This window comes from Sitophilus oryzae, unplaced genomic scaffold, assembly GCF_002938485.1.
Source record: "Sitophilus oryzae breed Bouriz unplaced genomic scaffold, Soryzae_2.0 scaffold_169_pilon_pilon, whole genome shotgun sequence".
NCBI classification, from domain to species: Eukaryota; Metazoa; Arthropoda; class Insecta; order Coleoptera; family Curculionidae; genus Sitophilus; species Sitophilus oryzae.
In genome coordinates this window covers 1,184,116-1,203,136 of record NW_022146390.1, presented here as the reverse complement: position 1 = coordinate 1,203,136, position 19,021 = coordinate 1,184,116, and the positions used below count along the sequence as shown (strand labels likewise).

General features: G+C 30.5%; 1 protein-coding gene across 5 annotated transcripts in view; it reads left to right on the top strand.

The window, feature by feature from the left end:
- Positions 1-19,021, top strand: part of LOC115881172 (A-kinase anchor protein 9-like) — a 35,542-nt gene that overhangs the window by 7,875 nt on the left and 8,646 nt on the right. For 2 of the 5 annotated variants that reach the window (XM_030898557.1, XM_030898562.1), the window contains 6 exons: positions 169-660; positions 716-897; positions 2,503-2,672; positions 7,030-7,197; positions 9,613-9,663; positions 17,640-18,026. In XM_030898557.1, the coding sequence (XP_030754417.1) occupies positions 169-660; positions 716-897; positions 2,503-2,672; positions 7,030-7,197; positions 9,613-9,663; positions 17,640-18,026 (1,450 nt within the window). The remainder of the gene's footprint in view (positions 1-168; positions 661-715; positions 898-2,502; positions 2,673-7,029; positions 7,198-9,612; positions 9,664-17,639; positions 18,027-19,021) is intronic. The other 3 variants (XM_030898560.1, XM_030898558.1, XM_030898561.1) reach the window with 3 other exon arrangements.

Genomic DNA, 19,021 nt, shown 5'->3' with positions numbered 1-19,021 from the left:
CTTTCCAATTCTTTCAATCAGCGGTAAAATAGAACGCAGCAGATAAACTGGTATTTAAGTCAGCCATTTTAAAGTACCTTCGCGGTTAGGCTTTAACAGACGCAAAACTATTGTTTTTCTATTTTCTATTTTTTTCTACTTCTATTTATGACTCTGTTTTATTTTTAGAGATAATCTAAAGAAACAGGTTATTTCTTTGAGAAACCTTCTCTCTGAACTTTTGAGATACTTTACTCAAGCTGAGGATGCGCTGAACAATACTTTAGTGGATGAACTTTTAAGGCAGGGTATCGATAAAAACTCGAGTAATATGGACGACGAATTAAATTTGGACACGTCCAGCGGTACGACTAATTCTAGTAAGATACTGGACAGTCTTACCAACGTGCCCAGGGTGCACTTAACCCCAAATTTTAGCGAGCTCATCAATATGATCGAGCACCAAAGTCAGAATAACGATTCTTCGATAGACATTTCGGAGGATCTGAAGAACGAGCTGGGGATGTGTTTGGATAAGCTGAGACAGGAAGCCAACGCTATTTTGACCCTTACGACCAATTTGCCTAGGGTTCAGCCTGTGGCATCGCCCAGGAATTCGGTGGATGATAAATTGAATTCGCTGTCGAAAAAATTAAACTTTGAGACGCTAGAGAATGAAAGGTGCGGGGAATATTTAAACTTTTTTTATTGGTTTTTTCAATGGTTGATGTTTCAGGTTGAAACAGGAATTGTCGGAATCGAACGATGCCATTTTAACTTTGATGGAGAAAATTCGAATTTTAGAATCGGAATTGGAGCAGGCTAAATATAAAATTGCCGAATTGGTGGAGGATGGGAGGAGGGAAGTCGTGTCTGAGGGATATGGTGAAGATGGAAGTATTCCATTGCCTGAATTAGGTATGTTTTAAATAATTTTCATGGGCACTCTTTTACTCACCAAGTTATTACATTAGTGTACAGGGTGGCTCACGAATTCGGCATTTTATTGAGCATCAAATTGCGCAACTTTGCCTCCATTTAACCGATCCTGTATCTCTTACGGTTTCCGAAATCCCAATGATGACCGTCGAATTCGAGCCACCCTGTACATTGTACTAAAGTTTTTTGACTTCATGGTTTTGACATTTGAGATTGTCTATAACACGGTTAAAAGAAAAATTGCTATGCAGCAAAAACATCTGTTCTCTGGTAAACGTTGCTGTTTTACTTTTTTACAAATTTTATGAATTATACAGGATGAGTCTTAGATAAGTGCAAATATTTTCAGGGCTGGTAGACCTGGATAAAAGAAATATATTTTCTTCTTACCTTGTTTCAAATAAGTCCAAAATAACGGAGTTATACTTAGAAAATTTCTAAAAAAGTAATTTTTTGCTTAAATTTTGAGAACCAATGGATCTTTTCTGGATTTTGTTTCTTGTAAGTTTAATCTACTACCTATGTTGTCATATTATCAAGAAGTTGTTTTTTAACTAAAAAATAAAAAAAATTCCAAAATTTTTTTAAGAAAATTCCAAATTTTCAATCTTTTTTCGCTGAAAAAAACTCATAATCGTGTTTCTGAGGTCGAAATACACTACATCGAAAAATATTTGCACTAATTTAAGACCCACCCTGTATTTTATACATTTCTAGCAGACCCGGCCACGCGTAATATAAAATAGGGGTTGACGGTAGAAGGGTGGACATTTAGGGTTGTAGGTATGTATTTTTTAATGCCACATCATAAAAAAATAAAAAAAATTGGGGTAGACCATTCTTATCACTTAGGGGTATAAAAAATAGATAACCTATTCTCAGACCTACTGAATATACATATAAAATTTCATTAAAATCATGCATTAATAATGGTATAAGGGTGAAAATTTAGGGTTGTATGTATTTTTTAAAGCCACATCATGAAAAAATAAAATAAAAAAAGTAAAAAAAGTTCAAAAAGAAAAAAATAAATGTGGTGTGGACCACCCTTATCACTTAAGGGTATGAAAAATAGATAACCTATTCTATACAAGACCTACTGAATATACATACATATAAAATTTCATCAAAATCGGTCACGCAATTTCGGCAGAGTAATAAGCTAACAAAAAATTAAAAAAAACACCTATTAAAAATAGGGGTTGATGGTATAAGGGTGAACATTTAGGATTGTATGTATGTTGAATCTTTCTATAATTAGTGTTAATATTAGGCAAGTTTTGTGTAAATTCTTAGTAAATGACTTCTAGAGCTTGACCTTCCCGAAATTATCATCGATATTCAAACCCCAGCCGTCTTTGACTCAGTTTTTTTGATATTACGGTACTTTTTTCTATAAAACAAAATACACTTTTTAGAGAAAATAACCCCCTTATAACCATTTCCACTAGAACGCATTACGTAAATAGATTACTTGATATTACTAATGGTTTGTTAGAAAACTAAATAATAGGGACTGATAATATTGTTTAATGTGGACATATTAATTTATCTACTTAGTTTACCATTCCGTTTTTGTTTCAGACGATGCCATAAGAACGCTCTCAGATCTTCAAGAGAGAGCAAGAACAATGATGGCACAGTCCAGGGCTAGCATTAATCCAGACATTTTCGAACTGATAGAACAGTATCACAGCGTGGGACTGAGGGTTAAACAAGGCACTAAAAGGGAGAAGAATGACATGATACAACAGGTAAGTAGCTTAAAAGATTTCATAACTTAATTTTGCTTAAAGAATTCAACTCAGATTGATGTATGAGTTCCTAGAATTGATTGAATTGAAATCATAAGTTGCGCCTTTCAATAAGGAATGTATTAGGTAGACATTTTTTGTGTTATTTAATTTGGAAATTTTGAGCTCTGCTGTAAAAATAAACTTAATAGCCTCTGATGTGAAATGTGTGATGAAAAAATGATGTTTTATGTAATTTCGAATCGACAGTATTATTAAAAGTATATTGTTGTATACAAGGTTATTCGTGATATGTCCTTCTAGCTTAACCTTCTAGATATATATGGGGAATTAATGAGTTAGAGTAAAACAGCAAGCGAAATACATTTCCATCATTGCTGATGATAGATTACCATTAAGACAGTGAGAGAAAAATCCCAAAAAAAAAGGTTTATTACTTCATACTTCTGTTATAAAATGTTATTGTCATCCCACTGGCATTCACGTAACATTACAATATTTTTGTGGTAAGACTGTATGTTTGACGACATTACAGGCGAGGCGCAAAAAGTAATTTTTACACGGAATAGAACATGCTTTTTTTTAAACGTCACAATTAATGTTTTAAACAATTTTAAACGTTCTAAATAATATAAAAAGATTTAAAAGTAATATCTTGTAAGTAAATATACAGGGTGAGTCTTAAATAAGCGCAAATATTTTCAGGGGTGGTATATTTCGACCCCAGGAACACGTCTATGTGGTTTTTTTCGCTAAAAAAATGTTGAAAATCGTGCATTTTCTTTTAAATTTCCCTGTATATTTTTTCGAAAACTTTTTAGAACTGCCTGTTCATCGCAAATTTTCCCACGGTATAAAGCTACACACACACTGGTACGATCACGATCAGGGCAGCGATAACATCAGCGATCATTCTAGCACACACCAACGCGTTCACGTTCACCACCGTACCTATATGTAGTGCGCCATCCTATAGGTATACAAATTAAAAATCTGAATTATGTATACCGAAAAAAAAAACATTCTTAAAATTTACCTACGATATTTAAACATAAACAATAAAAATCCATGTATGTAGTATCCAACCCAATTGCAATTCCAATTTTGTTTGAAACTTTTTATTTTTAATTCTATTATTTTTGTAACTTGGATCAAATAAATCATATAGAATTTTGTGTATTTTTACAGCCTTAATTAGCTGCTCTGTTAACTCCATTTCTAAATTACAACAAGAAAAAACACACAAAATAATGGAAAATTCCTATCAGTTGGGCCGCGATCACGCGATCAAACTCGACAAGTTGAATCTGATCGCCACCGCAGAATAGAACGCCGCCAAGCCGCTTTGTCTCCAAAACTCGATCGCGCCAGTGTGAAACGGCTCATATGTATTCTTCAGCAACTTTTGGCCGCGGCCGCGTGGAGATCGTGATCGCACCAGTGTGCGTACAGCTTAATTTCTTAATCTCTGATATTACCATAGTTACGGCTTTACTCTATGGTTACGGCACTAAAAGGGATGCAACTTTGAATAAGAAGACTAAGGAAGGAGCCTATCAAAAATCTTGCCGTTCTAATTTTATTTAAAAAATGTAAAACTATGATGTAGGGTATACGTGGGGTAGACTCAATAATTTGTTGTTTTATTTTACGTTGTGAATAAATGTTGGTTGTTATCTTTGAATAAGAAGACTAAGGAAGGAGCATATCAAAAATCTTAGGTACACCGCGATGGGCCTCAAATATGGCCGACTTAAATTCCGGTTTATCAGTGTCGTTCTAATTTTATTTAAAAAATGTAAAACTATGATGTAGGGTAGACGTGGGGTAGACTCAATAATTTGTTGTTTTATTTTACGTGAATTGAATAAATGTTGGTAGTTATTAAAATTGTTATAAAAATATATAATTCTAATAAAAATAGATTTTTAATAAGTATTTATTAACACAAACATCCGATACGCTACTGAAGCAGGTAAGTCAAATTGACGTATCTAAATTCTTTGACATCTAATCTTTGACAAGTAGTAAATAAAGCAAAAATGCAAGAAAAAATATATAATTAGTTAATTTAAGTGAATTTCATAAATGATCGGTTTACTACACGTATGTATATTATATAGCCACTTACTAGCGAAAAGTTAGTTTCATTATTTCACTCGATTTTTGCCGAGATCTACCGCACGCTACACAACCAACTATTTTAGAGTCTTTTTTGATAACTCGCGATAGTGTCACTGTTAATTTAAGTTCTGCCACAATTTCCCTCTAGATTTACTACCTTTACACAACTATCAGTAGTAGAATAAATAATAAATAACATAAAATAAGCTCCATAAAGACTGACAAATCCACAAAATTTCAAATCAAATTCAAATGTGTCAAATGAATCGTCAAACAGAACTGTCAAGGATCCCCACCCTAGAGAATTTTATTTAAAAATGCAAAACTATGATGGTGGGTTTTTCCGGGTAGATGCATGAATACATGGATAGCATTATGCTCCTTCCTTAGTCTTCTTATTCAAAGGTTGTTATTAAAATTATAAAAACATATTATTATAATAAAAATAGATAAGTTTTAATAATTATTTATTAACATAAACATCCGATACGCTACTGAAACAGGTAAGTCAAATTGACGTATCTAAATTCTTTGACATCTAATCTTTGACAAGTAGCAAATAAAGCAAAAATGCAAGAAAAAATATATAATTAGTTAATTTAAGTGAATTTCATAAATGATCGGTTTACTACACGTATGTATATTATATAGCCACTTACTAGCGAAAAGTTGTTTCATTATTTCACTCGATTTTTGTCGAGATCTACCGCACGCTACACAACCAACTATTTTAGAGTCTTTTTCGATAACTCGCGATAGTGTCACTGTTAATTTAAGTTCTGCCACAATTTCCCTCTAGATTTACTACCTTTACACAACTATCAGTAGTAGAATAAATAATAAATAACATAAAATAAGCTCCATAAAGACTGACAAATCCACAAAATTTCAAATCAAATTCAAATGTGTCAAATGAATCGTCAAACAAAACTGTCAAGGATCCCCACCCTAGAGTCCTTTTTCCGCCCACCATGCATGAATACATGGATAGCATTATGCTCCTTCCTTAGTCTTCTTATTCAAAGGGATGCAATTATAGAAAAATCCGGTGGCTCTCCAAATTTTTTCAAAATAAATTATTTTTTTTTTATTTTCAAACTTAAATAACTCGGTTATTTTGGACTTATCTGAAAAATAGTAAAGGGAAAATATGTTTCTTTTATCGAGATCTTCCAGACCTGAAAATATTTGCACCTCTTTAAGACTCACCCTGTATATCGAGAAATTATGGTTACTGCTCGTTGAATTTGACACTTTATGTCAGTTTAATAATATATTTTCTTACTTTTATGCTTAGGTGTAAAAGTGTTTTACTTTGTGCCTAGGCGTTAAAATGACTTTTTTATATTATCAATCATGTCACAAACAATACTTTGTGACGTTTGAAAAAAAATGATTTTAAGTAAGCAACGCCTTTTTGCATACAATATATGCACGTCACTGTACTAAAATAATACTGAATATTATACAAAGTGATGACATGAAATAAAACATATACGGGGTGATTCTTAACCTATATGCATAAACTTGGGAAATTAATTGCCGATGAAAAATAATGACTAATAATGAAAAAAAAATTAAGTAAAATATTTGTAGATTCTGAAATAATTTGAGATTTTTTTTCACAAAAATTTATCAACTTTATCAGTAAATGCACATTCAATTTAATGGAATTTACGTTTTTTGTTTTTATTTCAAATAGTTTCTATCTCCGTAAATAAAAATATTTTACTAACTTTTTTTTTCATTATTAGTCATTATTTGTCATCAGCAATAATTTCCCAACTTTATGCGTATAGGTTAAGAATCACCCTGTATATAAACTTCTGATGGCAATAATGCTAATTTCCTAAAAAGCATTGCACTATTTTTAATGTGATAAACATGTTTTTATTAACGATTTACTAAATGAAGATTTATCACAATTCTCAATAATTTTTGCTAAATGTTGAAAATTTAGAGAATTCAAAGTATTTTTGACTGCATTCTTACACTATAAATAAATTATAGGAACTCGAACATCAACTTGTTGCATCTTTTGTTATGTTCGCAATGAATGTATGTTGTCTACTATAAACAAGAGCATGTGTCATCTGTTTATTCACGTGGTATCATACGTAGCTTGGGGCTTTTACACAATATTAGGCACACTTCTCGCATACCCTCTATCCTATATTTTTCGATTAAAAAGTTTTTACGAAAAACCCGTACAAAAATTCCAAACGTTGCTTAGATCGAGGCGGCCGATAAAAAATACAAAACGACGCAAAAGTTCCTCGAAGAGCAGGCTGTGGAACGCGAGCAGGAAAGAGACGAGGCTCAGAGGAAAATCAACGAACTCTATGAGCAGTTGAAAGATAGAGATAAAGACAGAGCTAACTATCAAATGATGTCCAAGGAGGTGAGTATCGTGCACTGTGTGTATAACAGGTACGACGAGAATCATATAAACCACATCTTCTTCAAACATTTTCCAGATATTCAGTAACATGTTTTTGTAAATTAATATAGATTATATTTTCCTCCAATACTTTTTAAAGGATATAATCATAGATAAATGAAAGAAGTTTTGATTGGAAATAAGTGCCCATAAGGAGAATGTAAATACTATTTGGCGCTATTCGTGCAACGGTCGCGACCCAAAGCTTTTAATAATTTCGGAGCGGTTCGGCTTTTTCCAGAATTGTGTCGCCAAATATTATTTATTCAAATGTATTATTATTTTCTTTTAATTTTATAAATAAAATACAGTGTGTTGCATACAAGAAACTTTATTTTATATAAGGACATGTATGAAATACCTATGAAACATTGGAAACCGACGTTATCCACGATGTTTTTTGCAGTTCTCAGTTCACAACACAACTTTTTAAGTTTTTAATGTCACTTTTTCACAATTATCACGGGTTTGAATAAATAAAATTTAAATTAAACTCACAAGATAGCAATAATTACTTTGAAAATGGACGCTTTAAAAACTTTTCGGTATTTTTTCAATGAGGGCGGTTTAAATTTTGAAAGGTTTTATAATTTTTGAAGATCTGACTTTGACAAGAGAAAATTATTTCTGTCCTTGTTTGGCGGTTGCTCTTAGCAACCGCTATACAGCAGCGCCAGGTCACGTACAACGGTCCCAACCCAAAACAGTTACATATTTTGACAGGCATTCCAATCTAAATTTATGTCCTTTATCTATGGATATAATGTCAGTTTTTCTCAAAAAAATTAAGAAATTCGGATGCACGGAAACGAAGCTTAAAATTAATTTTCTGCAAATTTTTTGTATGTAATTTTTTGGTTATGATTTCGAGAAACAACTGAACATGACAGCGAAACAATATTCTTTTGAATGGTAGACAGCTGTTACTCTGTCATATATTCCTTTGAGACAAACTATATCTAGGACCAGGGTGTATGTCCCCTGTGTAAAAAAGTTAGGTAGCACTGTAATTATGATTTTTTTATCGAAATTGTTTTTAGATTTCAGTTTTTACAATTAAAATCACTTTTATCATATTTACAATAGTAACAGTAAACTGACGTGTAAGACAATGATGTAGACAGCTTAATGGGTAATCAAATGTATAAAAAAGATATAAAAATTGGGTCGATACATCACTTCTATGCGGTATTGCCGGATTTCGCATCAAAATTTCAAGTCGTTTACGAAAAATGTTACATCTAGGGTTGGAACTTTAATTTCCACAATTAATTACTCATTTTACTACAACTGTAATAGATTATATTTGTCTTAGATATATTATCTTCATTTCAGTAGAAAACATGAAAGTTTTTAAAATAGTTTATTTATTGCTACACACATTTTCCTACACAGGTAAAAACCGGCAACACTGTATGCCGCTTTTTATTTTGTCTCTCTGTCTGTGAACCGGTCATTTATATTTATCTCTGTCGCATGCTTTAAAATATAGATCACGCAGATGAAGTGACCAGGATCGTATAGCCCAACGAGTTAAGGGAGATATCGACAGACGACATCCAAAAAATGACAGCAAATACAATTTACCTGTGAGATAAAACGACAGACATAACTGTAACTGTTATGGGTCCCCTTGTTGGACATACTCTAATAATATAATATTATTAGATCAGATGATATATTATTCTTCTTCTTTTGAACGCCATTCTTGGCAGATGAATAGAAAAAAGGTCTGAAATTGTTTTTATATCATATTATGACAGATTTTATTGCTAAATACATTAATTTGGAAAATTATTGAAGGTGATGTGTAATTTTAAAATGATTCTTGTTTAAATATACACCTAAAGGATTATGAAACAGATGCAATCGCTTTTTTGTAGAATTTTTGTAAGGTTGGTGCTTTTTTGGATTATGCAGGGTAGCACATTGTTTTTTTTTCTCAAACCATCACCGTATATAGTTGAGGTTTTTTCTCTGGTGTGTGAAATTAACAACTATTTTTTAAAAAAAATGACTTATTGGAATGGATATGTTTACAGCTGTTACTTTAAAATTTGACTTAAAGTTTGTATGTATCTAATATAATTTATCCAAAATAAACAATGTTTGGGTGATACTAGCATAAAAAATATTTTTTAAAATGCCCCTAAAAAGTCAAAAGCATTTTCTTAAAGATATAAATAAGAAAAAAATGTACAAGGTATATATAAATTCAGAATTTTATTTATGTAAAGAGCACTAACCAAATTACCCAGTAGTTTTGAATTAACTTTACTTCACACACTGATGCCACTATGCAGACAGTGGCGTGACACTGTTTTAAGTTTGATTATTAATTCACTGTTGCATGTTTTCGGGATTGTGATACGGCAGCACCATGTGAAGTTTGGCTGTAGATCGCTAGAAGTAGAGGCTTATAAAAAGGTAAAAACAATCACTTGTCATAAGTTATTCAACAATTATTTTTTTATCTATTCTCAGCATTTGCTCATTGTATTTTATTTCTTATTTTACTTTGATTTAGGTACACATTCATTTCTTCTCCTTCCATTAATCGTAGATTTTTAATTAAAAAATAAACATAAGTAAGAAAACACACAGGTATACAAAACTTTACCATTGCGAAAATTTTGCTAACAAAAAAAGGGAATAACAACATTTCATATTTTTCCTATACAGTTACCAAAATTAGGAAAATTTATATGCTCTAACAACATAAACTTTTTCCTTCAACTTACTGCATGAAATCTTTCTACTTCAACTCATCACTAATGAAGTTTTTGACAGTAATAGGTACTGCTGTTAAGACTTCTTCAAACGTTAAAACTGTGATATAAATAATTTACAATATACTACCAATAATTCACAATAACTGTCAAAAACTTCCAATATTTTCGGGGCTTTTAGATCTCGATGAAAGAAATATATTTCCTCTTTGCCGTTTTAAGTTAAAAAAAATCTGTTTTTTTTTTTGGTTCTTTTAAATTAATTAATTTACTACCAATATTATCATATTTTACATTGACAATATAACACTCTGTGTAAATAAATATACAGGGTGGTCCGAACTGTATTCTGGAAACTTCAGCAGCATATTCGGTACATAAAAATAAGTAAAAAACTTCGTATAAAAGTTTATACGAAACATCCATAAGTATGTCCTAAAATGCTTCGTTTCTGAGATACAGGGTGTAGAGGTTTCATTTTTATTTCGATTTTTTCCTAATAATTTCTCAACTAAATTCGGTATTTTGATGAAAATTAGTAATAGTATGTGTTTATTTAATACGAGAAATTTGATTTCGATGTCAATATGACTCCCAGTTGTAAGGGGCGCCACCTACATTTTTTAACTGTTTTGAAGAATAATAACTTTTCGTCCGTCCCTGTATTACACTACTGAGTGAAAAAAATATACATCTCTTGGTAAAAATAACTGCGAGCAACCGTTCTTAAGCTATTTAGAATGGATATAGTCAATATACAGGGATGTTCACCACATACGACACGGAGTATTGTAGCTAAACGATTAGATTTTTACAAATTGTAAGTTTTGGGTTCGTTGAAGGACTATTAAAGCTACAATTTATAAATATTTTTACAAGATACAGAGTGTCCCAAATAAGTAAAAAATATTATAGTTGAATTTTTTTTGAATAGAACAGCCTGTATATTATTCTATTTTTGGATTCTACGATTGAAATAAAGGTAAATTTGATTAAGGTTTATCACACTTAAACCTTACCGTTTTTGAAATATTTTCAATTTTATGAAATTGCAGAAAAAAATTTAAGGCTTTATTTCTCCAAGGGTATAAAAGTTTTTAATACTAAATATTTACTGAAGATTATTTATTGGTCATATATTGTGTTGCAATAATAAAAAATTTTACGATCTAATACAGAGTGTCCAAAATTTTTTATTAAATAATTACTAGCTTTAAACGGCAATAACTTGTTTAATTTAAATGGAACACCCTATATATTTTACGTGAATCAGATACATAATGTAATTGTCTATCAAATTGTATTGTTCCATTTTTTGCCCATCTCTTCAAGTTTTCATAGAAAATGCATTTTCTTATAGTTTAGACCTCATTTATCACTATACCCATGGAATATTGACATTTTAGCTTATTTTTAAAGATGTAACAAATTTTCAAAGGGTACATATACTAATATTGTTGATATAGTTCGCTTATTTAATTAAAAAATAAAAAAAAAACTGTTTAATATTTTTGTTAAAGAGGACCAATTAATATGATCCCAGTATTCAAACTACATTAATTGACTGTTTACGTTGTAGTAATAATTGTTCCAAATACTAAAAAACTGAATTTTGTGTGTGTATTACACAGTGTGGTAAAAAGTAACACCTTATAAATTTTATTTCATTTATTGACGAATGCTTATTTATAAAAACAGAGACATTCATTTTCATAACTTATTATTATATTGATTTCTGAGCCAAATCCACATTTATTTAGAATAATTTATTAATTAAAACAATTTAAAAGTATGTAATTAACTTATTTTTGTGTTTTTTTTGGTAGGAAATAATGGTGGTATATTTAATTGGTATACTCTTTTACAAAGATTTAAATAGTTTTTTTGTATGCCAATGGGCATGCAATATTTACCACCTGTACATTTTGTACATATTATGGTGCTATAAAAAAATCTGAAATGTCAATATTCCATGGGTATAGTGATAAATGAGGTCTAAATTATAACAAAATGCAATTTCTACGAAAACTTGAAGAGATGGGTAAAAAATGGCATAATACAATTTGATAGACAATTACATTGTGCATCTGGTTCACGTAAAATATATAGGGTGTTCCATTTAAATGAAACAAGTTATTGCCGTTTAAAGCTAGTAATTATTTAATATAAATTTTTGGACACTCTGTATAAGGTAGTAAAATTTGTATTATTGCAACACAATATCTGATCAATAAATAATCTTCAGTAAATATTTAGTATTAAAAACTTTGATACCCTAGGAGAAATAAAGCCTTAAAATTTTTACTGCAATTTCATAAAATTGAGAATATTTCAAAAACGGTAAGGTTTAAGTGTGATAAACTTTAATAAAATTTACCTTTATTTCAATCGTAGAATCCAAAAATAGAATAATATACAGGGTGTTCCATTTAAAAAATACAACTATAATATTTTTCACTTATTTGGGACACTCTGTATCTTGTAAAAATATTTTTAAATTGTATCTCTAATAGACCTTCAACAAACAACCCTGTATATCATTATTGACAAAAAATTAACATGTTGAGTAGATAAGTATTTGGCCGAAATTATAAATTTTAAATAAAAAACTTTTTATTTTTTAAATCAACCAAAATTTTTTCTTCGAAAAAATGATGATAAAACATTTTCTGTTGAACTTTTGTCGCAAAAACATTTCAAATTTATGATTTCAGTCTAATAACTATTTAGTCAACATGTTTAATTTATGTCATTGATGACAGGTATTGATAATCTTGATTTCAAATATCTCAAGAACCATTACTCGTAGCGATTTTTACCAAGACACCTTTTTACGTAAAAAAACGTAAATGTATTTTTTTACTCAGTAGTTTTATACAGGTACAGACGCAAAATAATCACTCTTCAAACCAAAAAGTTAAAATATGTAGCTGGCGCCCCCTACAAATAGGAGTCATATTGCCAAAAAAACTCCCAATTTTTATCCAAATATTGACGTTACTTCAGAAATGATTTGGAAAAAATCGAAATAAAAATGAAACTTCTACACCACTGTATCACCGAAACTAAGCATTTTAGGACATAAGTTTATAGGAACTTTTTTACTTATTTTTATGTATAGAATATGCTGCTGAAGTTTCCAGAATACAGTTCGGGCCATCCTGTATATTAGTTTTTGTGTCAACCCATCTCATTTTAACATTTAATACTTATAAGTTATAAACTTTATTTTTATTACAAAATAAAAATAATCTATAATTCTCTACTGTGTGTAAATAAATAAAATGCAGTTGCTTTTTATCAGATTCAGGTCTTTACGTTAATCACTTTAATATTAACTTAAAAATAGGAGGCTTTCTGTTAAGTTTCATCCCGATACAGGTTTTCAGGAGTGATCTATTTTTAACGCGTCTATTTTCATGCATTTTCCCCATTCACCTTATTTATGTTGATCCGGCGCAACATCCTGTGTTTTAGTTTAACAAATTTAACTGTTTTAACTTGTTTTGTGCAGTTTTGTGTTTCTATATATTATTGCTTTTTGTTTAAACATGTGGAATATTGTTGGGGAATCATGATGCAAAAGTAACTAACTTATTTTATTTTAACACTTTTTTAGTCCTAACCTTATTAACAAAGTTTTAGTTTCTAATATAACTTAATTTCACTTTAACATAAATAAAGCACTGTATGTTCAGGTATTTAGGTTTAAACTTTTGCTTCTTACCCTACCTTTTAGTTTTTCCCACTAATTTTGTTTCACATACATAGTTTTTTATTTTATTTTTTTTGCTGTTTGGTTTGGAAATTATACAGAAAGTTTACAATTTTGTTTTTAAAGCCAATTATAATAATATAATTGTATAAACATTGATGGTGATATAAATTTTGCAAAAAAAGAGTCTTAAGCAAAACTTTTAGATAATGAATATTATTTTAAATTTAAATGTTAGTAATATAATTTATTGTACAAAAATATACTTTCTAGTAGAAGGAAAATGGGAGAAATAATATAAATTGTATCAAAAGTTAATCTTGATATATTTTTTTTCTTAAGTATTATAAAACAAATTTTATCACAAATAAATTGTAGGTCTTTCGGTATAAGAAATCAAATACAGTAGAAAGACTTTAGAGGCTCAGCACCTTTTAAAATTATTGTAATCCATTTTATTGTTTAAAAAAATGTACAGCTGTTTTTGAATAAGGGAATCCAAATTATTATTCAGGAACTGTACAGGGTGGGTCAAATTCGACGCTTTTAACTGGAAACACTCTTTTCTATAGGAGATAGACAAAACTAATATCGGTGTCTGGAGCTCAATTTTTGTCAAAAACGTGATGGTGAAAACCGCATATCGATATCTGTTACCGTTTCGGAGTTACGGGGTGTTTTTCAAAAATATGCATTTTTAACAAATCGCTGTAACTTTTTTGCTATAGAAAATTTTGTATTTTTATGAAAACATTTCCAACGCACCTTTTCACGTAGAATTTAATGGTTTCAGTATAATTTTTTTAAAATTAATAATTTAAGAATTATCAATAGAAAATTTGATTTTTTTATATGGGACACCCTGTATATTTTTAATTGATTGAAAAGAATTTAAAGTTACCTTTCCAAAAATATAACACACTTGATATTATGCTCGATTCGTCTTTGAGATATAGAGTATATAAAAATTCGGCCGCTTTAAATAAGTAGGCTTTGAACGGCACCGAAATGCAAAAAAATCTTGCTGTGAGCATTAATTAAAACGAAAATAATATTTGCTATGAGAGATGCAGAATTTTATAACAATTTAAAATATATTTAACGAACATCAACACATTTAAACTATAGTCTGTCCAACGAGAAGATCCTTGACAGTGATAGATGTGTCTGTCATTTTAATTTCAAAGTAGTTTATTTTATTTTACAAAGAAATAAGTTGGTACAACGGGGAACGCATTTGAAGGTTTAAAATTTGATTGACAAGATGACAAGTGATTACTTCAAAATATTGTGAGAAAAACTGTATAAAACTGAAAAAAATGTAATCGAGTTATTTTATTTAATAAAAACGGTATGTGTTAAAACAAAAGAACAAGACACTACATACCAAAAAATATAAAAGAACTATTATTTACTTTCCAGCTTTATGAAACTACCCCGCATTTGATTATATTTATCAATATAACTTATGTACAAATACAAATTTGTAATATTCCACAGGAATAAATAAAACAACATAGGTAAATAAAACAAACTATTTTATTAATAATAACACCTACCAAATTTTATACCTTAAAGGTTGATTAATTAACTTTAATCTTAACTTTTTAAACCAGTACCTTTTGACATTATTTTTCTGCAGTACTAAAATCCATTATTTACCTATCGTGTGATGTCGATATTTTACAGCTACTCCAGTTTTTAGTATGTGTTTGTTTGATCAACTTCTACCATATACGAGATGCACTTATCTACGACGAAATGGTATACAAACCGGCAACTTCATTGGTGTATAAGACTTTCTGCCTGGGCAGCGAATATTAACCATAAACTGTGCTCTGGGTCTACAGTTAATTTTCACTCGATTTTTCCTCCACTTGACTTCAAAAGACACAAAACACACGTAATAATACGAATCAAAATGCATCATCTTCCAAAACGCAGGGTATTTAACAAAAACAAAAGTTGACACAAAATTATAAATTATAACCTATAATTTGGCAAGACTTTGACAAGCGTCAAAAATGACAAAAATCTAAAGGCGAGTTCATACGCATCGGCGTCCGTTTGTCGTTCATCGTTCCGTCAAACCAATAAAATTGAAATACGATCTGTCATTTTTTAAATAAACCAATAAAACTGGTTAAAAACAATAAGACACGACGCATGACGGATTTATATTTAAACCCATCCATAGATAACTTAAAAATTATTAGAAACTTTTTTTAGTAAAATAAATAGATTGGTATGGGACGTCATCTGCTTTTCTTCTGTCATCGTCTGTCGAAATCTTACCTGAGAAAAAAAACAGAGTATATATCTAATAACAATAAAAATAAATAGCATCAAGACATGAGATTTTGCTAAAGGTGTTCGACATATATCGACCGTCTTCTGTTATGGACAGACGGGGTAGTTTTTGAAGGTTTCCCGCGGAATTTATTAACTCAGTGGGGGTGAAAGATACCCTCTCATAACTGCTAAGTATTTCTAATTCTTGTCTAGATTATACGGAAGAATAAGCAACCTTTATTCTTCCGCAGATATATCCATAGGAGTAGATCCATGGGCACTAAGTCAGGCGGCCTCGACAGCCAACGGCTGGGATCTAGCTATTCAATTATTCTTGAAATTGGCTGCAAAAAGTTGCTGATAACTGCAGCGTTCAGAGGCGGTGCGGTGCGTCTTGCTGGAAAAATATATTTTCGAGTTCCATTAAGGGCATATCATCAATTAAGGGGTCTAAAACCTACTAGTTAAAAGTGGCGAACTTTTAAAAATTCTGTATTTCGAAGGGGATTATAACAAAATATCAAGGGTGCTATATTTTTCGAAAGGTAATTTTAAATTTTTTTCAGTTAATTAAAAATATAGAGGGTGTCCCAAATAAAAAATCAATTTTTCTGTTGATAACTCTTAAAATTATTAATTTTAAAAAAATTATACTTAAACCATTAAATTCTACGTAAAAAGGTGCTTTGGAAATGTTTTCATAGAAATACAAAATTTTCCATAGCAAAAAAGTTACAGCGATTTGTTTAAAATGCACATTTTTGAAAAACACCCCGTAACTCCGTAACGGTAACAGATATTGATGTGAGGTTTTCACCATCACGTTTTTGATAAAAATTGAGCTCCAGACACCGATATTAGTTTTTGTCTATCTCCTATAGAAAAGGGTGTTTCCATTTAAAAGCTTTGGATTTGACCCACCCTGTATAATTTATTTTTCAATATAACATAAAAAGAGCTATACATTTTTAACACAAGTTGAGTCAACGATAGAAAAAAAATTTAATGTTTCATTTGTTACGGGAATTACGAGAAAAATATTGAATACAATGTTTTCTAAAGTTAAGAAAAAGTAAAGTAATAAGTTATTTTTTTAAGACATTCCCTAGGACTACTGATTTTTTTTTATTTTTACACAATTTGCGAGACAAATGAAATAAAAAACTTTGCTCTGTCGTTTACTCACTTTGTATAATTTAAAACAGTTTCTAGAAAATTAACATTGTCAAAAATAAAGTAGTCTAATGATAAAATATCTATTTTATTGGGGAAAAAAGTGCTTACAATTGATTACGATATTATGCAATTAATTGTAAGCCCTTTTTTGTTACTTTTTATTTTGCTTATTTCCAAAATATTTTTTGTACTTATTTTTTGGGGATACAAACTGGATATTACAAAACCACAGCCTTTTCATTAGGCAGCCAGTCGACTTTGCTAGTTTTTGACTACCCGCGCATTACCTACCGCGCATTTCTTTCCAGCGAATGGATCTCAAGTAAGTCGACTGACTGTCTAATGAATAAAACAATCTATATGAGCTATTTTACATTATCAATTCCTTATACGGGTGCCGTTTTTCTTTTGAAACCTTTTCTACACAATGAATTTGGTGTTATACAATATCTTTTAAGAGAGTATTTACTTTCTTCGTTGATCTAACTTAGGTCGAGCAGCTCGAACATCAACTCCAAGGGCTAGCCAAACAGATCCACAACGAACAGCACCGATCCAAGGAGCTCGAACAAGAGCAGGAAGAGTCCTTGGAGAAAATCAGAATTCTTAGGGAGATCATTCGCGATTTGGAGCAACAGAATGACGAGAAAGATCGCAAGATCGAGCAGCAGCTGCGCAACGTGGAAAAACTCGAATGTATAGTTCAGGAACATTTGGGTTCGGTCGAATCGAAATCTCCTAACTCCGCTTTGGGTGATATTTCAGATATACAGGGTCTGAGGCGGCACGTGGACGAGTTGGAACAGGAAGTGCAACAGCTCAGGATCGGAGCGGAGTTGGCGGGAAGTGAAGGAGCTGTCAGACAGATCAAATTGCAGGTATTTATTGATTTAGAACAAACACAAAACATCTTTGTAAGGCTATTAAATAAAATTACTAAGGAAAGACACATAGACTACACAACAGTTTTAATTATTGTTATTTCCCAAGTAGTATTTTTAGACACAAAATCGAAACAAAATCTCTGCTGAGAAACAGTTTCGTCATATTTTTGATACATATGTTTCGTAACATAAATCGCTTTTTGTTTGGAAACGTTTTACCAAAATATAGTTTCAAGACAAGCTATAACAATAAAGATCTTAGAGCCACAAATTTTTCGAAACTTTTAAGAAACAGATGTGGCCCTCATTTACAGATTTCGTACCCATTTTGTGCCTGAAAAGTTTCCATTTTTTTCAGCAAAAGTTTTTTCCTCTTTTTTTCCACAATGGAATACGTGTTTTTATGTTTTAACTGTGTTATAAGTAATTTTTTTTTAATTATTTTAACCAGAACTTTTGATTGGCGTTGTTGACAGGTGACTAGTTCGAAATTTCTACACAGATAGCGCTAAATCAAAACATTTTGGAAACAAGGTTGCTATTTATTGTCGATTCATTTTAGAAACACGCGTTTCTTTCTTGTTAGACATAAATATGTTATAATGTAGATGATTTGTGTCCGACTCCAAGTCAGTTTTATAAAATAATGAATTAAAATTCGGCCATGTCGGCTAGTGATAGCGTTTTTAACTAAAAATATATGTTTTATTGGCTGTTAAGCTTTTAAACTCTTTTTAAGCTTTTAAACATTTTAGAAATAAGAATAAAAATCTATATTTCAAACAAAAATATTTTGTAGCAACAAATAATGATATATAGAAGGGGCATTAAGAATATGAAAGTACATTATTAAATTAAACGATGAATTTGCTTTTGCCAGATATTTTTTGTGCGAGAAAACCTAAAAACAAAGATTTTAAGACAAAAAGGTCGACATTGTTGATGGTTGTTTTCATTTTGAAATTCACACACAGACATAGACTATTTTA